The sequence below is a fragment of the Malurus melanocephalus genome, unplaced genomic scaffold (assembly GCF_030028575.1).
Source record: "Malurus melanocephalus ecotype Western Australia unplaced genomic scaffold, MMel_1.1 scaffold_2426, whole genome shotgun sequence".
NCBI classification, from domain to species: Eukaryota; Metazoa; Chordata; class Aves; order Passeriformes; family Maluridae; genus Malurus; species Malurus melanocephalus.
The window spans coordinates 3,956-7,392 of NW_026625658.1; the positions used below are offsets into that span (position 1 = coordinate 3,956).

Below are 3,437 nucleotides of genomic sequence, written 5' to 3' on the forward strand. Positions count from 1 at the left end.
CAATTTTTAGGTCCCAAATCCAAATTTTTGGGTCTCAAATCCCGAATTTCCCATCCTAAATCCCGAATTTGGGCTCTCCAGGGCAATTTTTGTGTCCCAAACCCCAATTTTTGGTCCCAAATCCCAATTTTTTTGCTCCAAATCGCAATTTTTAGGTCCCAAATCCCAATTTTTGTGACCTAAACCCCAAATTTTGGGTCCCTAACCCCAAATATTGAAGAAAAACTCAAAATATTCGGGATTTTGGGGGATTCCCCAGGACCCCTGGGGGCTTTCCCTATAATTTTTAGGTTCCCAACCCCAATTTTGAGGTCCCAAATCCCAATTTTTGTGTCTCCAACCCCAAATTTCCCATCCCAAATCCTGAATTTGGGCTCCCCACTGCAATTTTTAGGTCCCAAATCCAAATTTTTGGGTCTCAAATCCCAAATTTTATGTCCTAAATCCCGAATTTGGGCTCCCCAGGGCAATTTTTAGGTCCCAAATCCCAATTTTTGTGTCCCCAACCCCAAATTTCCCACCCCAAACGCCGAATTTTGGCTCCCCAGGGCAATTTTTAGGTCCCAAATCCAAATTTTTGGGTCTCAAATCCCAAATTTCATGTCCTAAATCCCAAATTTGGGGTCCCCACTGCAATTTTTAGGTCCCCAACCCCAATTTTGAGGTCCCAAATCCCAATTTCTGGGTCCCAAACCCCAATTTTTGGGTCCCAAATCCCAATTTTTGGGTCCCAAATCCGAATTTTTGTGTCCCCAACCCCAAATTTCCCATCCTAAACCCCGAATTTGGGGTCCCCACTGCAATTTTGAGGTCCCAAACCCCAAATTTTGTCCCCAACCCCAATTTTTGGGTCCCAAAATCCAATTTTGAGTCTTAAATCCCCTCAATTTGAGCCCTTTCCCATCCAGTTTTTGGGGAAATTTTGCAATTTTGGGCATTCCTCTATAAATTTTGGGTCCAAAATCCCAATTTTTAGGTCCCAAATCCCAATTTTTAGGTCCCCAAACCCCAATTTTGGCTCCCAAATCCCCTCAACTTGAGCCCTTTCCCATCTGATTTTTGGGGGTTCCCCTATAAATTTTGGGTCCCAAACCCCAATTTTGAGGTCCCAAATCCCAATTTTTGTGTCCCCAACCCCAATTTTTAGGTCCCAAATCCCAATTTTGAGGTCCCAAATCCCAATTTTTGTGTCCCAAACCCCAAATTTCCCGTCCTAAACCCCGAATTTTGGCTCCCCAGGGCACCAAGGCTCAGTACCTGGCGGCCAAAGCGCTCAAGAAGCAATCGTGGCGTTTCCACACCAAATACATGATGTGGTTCCAGCGGCACGAGGAGCCCAAAACCATCACCGACGAGTTCGAGCAGGTGAGAAANGGGGCCAAAATCCCCAAAAAATCCAGATCCTGATACTCAAATCGCTTCAAAATGGCTCTAAAATTGGATTTAAAATGGGAATTTTTGACTGTGGGGTCCCTAAAATCCATCCCTGAATCCCAAAATTCCCAGAATTCCCAAAATTCCCACCCCAAATCCAACCCTGAGATCCGGGATGGGCCAAATTCCCAAAAAAATCCCAACTCGAATGCACAAATCCCTTCAAAATTTGGTTTAATTTGGATTTAAAATGGGATTTATTTGATTTTTAAGGATCAAAATCAATCCCTGAATCCCAAAATTCCCGAAATTCCCAAAATTCCCACCCCAAATCCAACCCTGGGAACCGAGATGGGCCAAAATCCCCAAAAAATCCCGACTCGAATGCACAAATCCCTTCAAAATTGGCCTAAAATTGGATTTAAAATGGGAATTTTTGACTGTGGGGTCCCTAAAATCCATCCCTGAATCCCAAAATTTCCGAAATTCCCCAAAATTCCCACCCCAAATCCAACCCTGGGAACCAAAACGGCCCCAAATCCCAAAAAAATCCGGATCCTGATGCTCAAATCCTTTAAAAATTGGCCCAAAATTGGATTTTCGGGAATTATTTTTAGTGTGAGGTCTCTAAATTCCATCCCTTGATCCCAAAATCCAGCCCTGAATCCCAAAATTCCCGAAATTCCCAAAATTCCCAAAAAAATCCAACCCTGGGAACCAAAACGGCCTCAAATCCCAAAAAAATCCGGATCCTGATGCTCAAATCCCTTCAAAATTGGCCCAAAATTCCACTGTAAATGGGATTTATTTGATTTTTGAGAATCAAAATCAATCCCTGAATCCCAAATTTCCAGAATTCCCAAAAATTCCCACCCCAAATCGAACCCCGGGAACCGGGATGGGTCAAAATCCCAAAAAAATCCGGATCCTGATGCTCAAATCCTTTAAAAATTGGCCCAAAATTGGATTTTCGGGAATTATTTTTAGTGTTGGGTCCTGAAAATCCATCCCTGAATCCCAAAATTCCCGAAATTCCCAAAATTCCCAAAAAAATCCAACCCTGGGCCCCAAAATGGTCCCAAATCCCAAAAAATTTCCATCCAGGAAGCAAAAATCACTGAAAAAAAGGTTTTTATTCAAATTTTAATGGGATTTTTTTATTTTGGGGGAGTGGGAGGTTCAGGATTTTCATCTGGATCCCAAAATTCCCAAAAAAACCCCAAAATTTCCCAAAAAAACCCCCAAAAATTCCCATCTGAATCCCAAAATTTTCCCAAAATTCCCTTAAATTGCCAAAAAAACCCAAAATTCCCCCCCTAACTCCGTTTTTGACGGGGTTTTTTTTTGGGTTGGGGGTTTTGGGGGCCCCAGACCCAATTTTGGGATCCCCCGACCCCAAAATTTCCCCCAAATCCCAAAATTCCTCCCTAAACTCCCAAAATCCCTGAAAAAATCCCCAAAAATGCCAAAAAATCCCCAAAATTTTCCCCCAACTCCGTTTTTGACGGGGTTTTTTTTGGGTGGGGGGTTTTTGGGGACCCCAGACCCAATTTTGGGATCCCCCTGACCCCTTCCCGACCCCAAAATTTCCCCCAAATCCCAAAATCCCCTCCTAAAGTCCCAAAAAATCCCCTTCCCACTCCCAAAAAACTCCAAAATTCCCCCCTAACTCCATTTTTCACGGGGTTTTTTTTGGGTGGGGGGTTTTTGGGGACCCCCGACCCAATTTTGGGGTCCCCCTGACCCCTCTCCACCCCCCAAATTTCCCCTGGACCCCCAAATCTCCTGAAATCCCAAAAAAATCCCCTTCCCACCCCAAAAAACCCCCAAATCCCCCCCTAACTCCGTTTTTTATGGGGGTTTTTTTGGGTGGGGGGTTTTTGGGGACCCCAGACCCAATTTTGGGGATCCCCTGACCCCTCCCCCATCCCAAATTTAGGGCACTTACATCTACTTCGACTACGAGAAGTGGGGGCAGCGCAAGAAGGAGGGGTTCACCTTCGAGTACCGTTACCTGGAGGATCGAGATCTGCAATGAACCCCCAAAAAAAAACCCCAAAAAA

General features: G+C 44.4%; 1 protein-coding gene across 1 annotated transcript in view; it reads left to right on the forward strand.

Annotated features, from left to right (window-relative positions):
• Positions 1-3,437, forward strand: part of LOC130587771 (CCR4-NOT transcription complex subunit 3-like) — a gene marked incomplete at its 5' end in the record, with an annotated part of 6,924 nt that extends 3,487 nt beyond the window's left edge. The window contains 2 exons of the mRNA XM_057388741.1: positions 1,174-1,365; positions 3,314-3,437. Coding sequence (XP_057244724.1) covers positions 1,174-1,365; positions 3,314-3,412 — 291 coding nt within the window. The remainder of the gene's footprint in view (positions 1-1,173; positions 1,366-3,313) is intronic.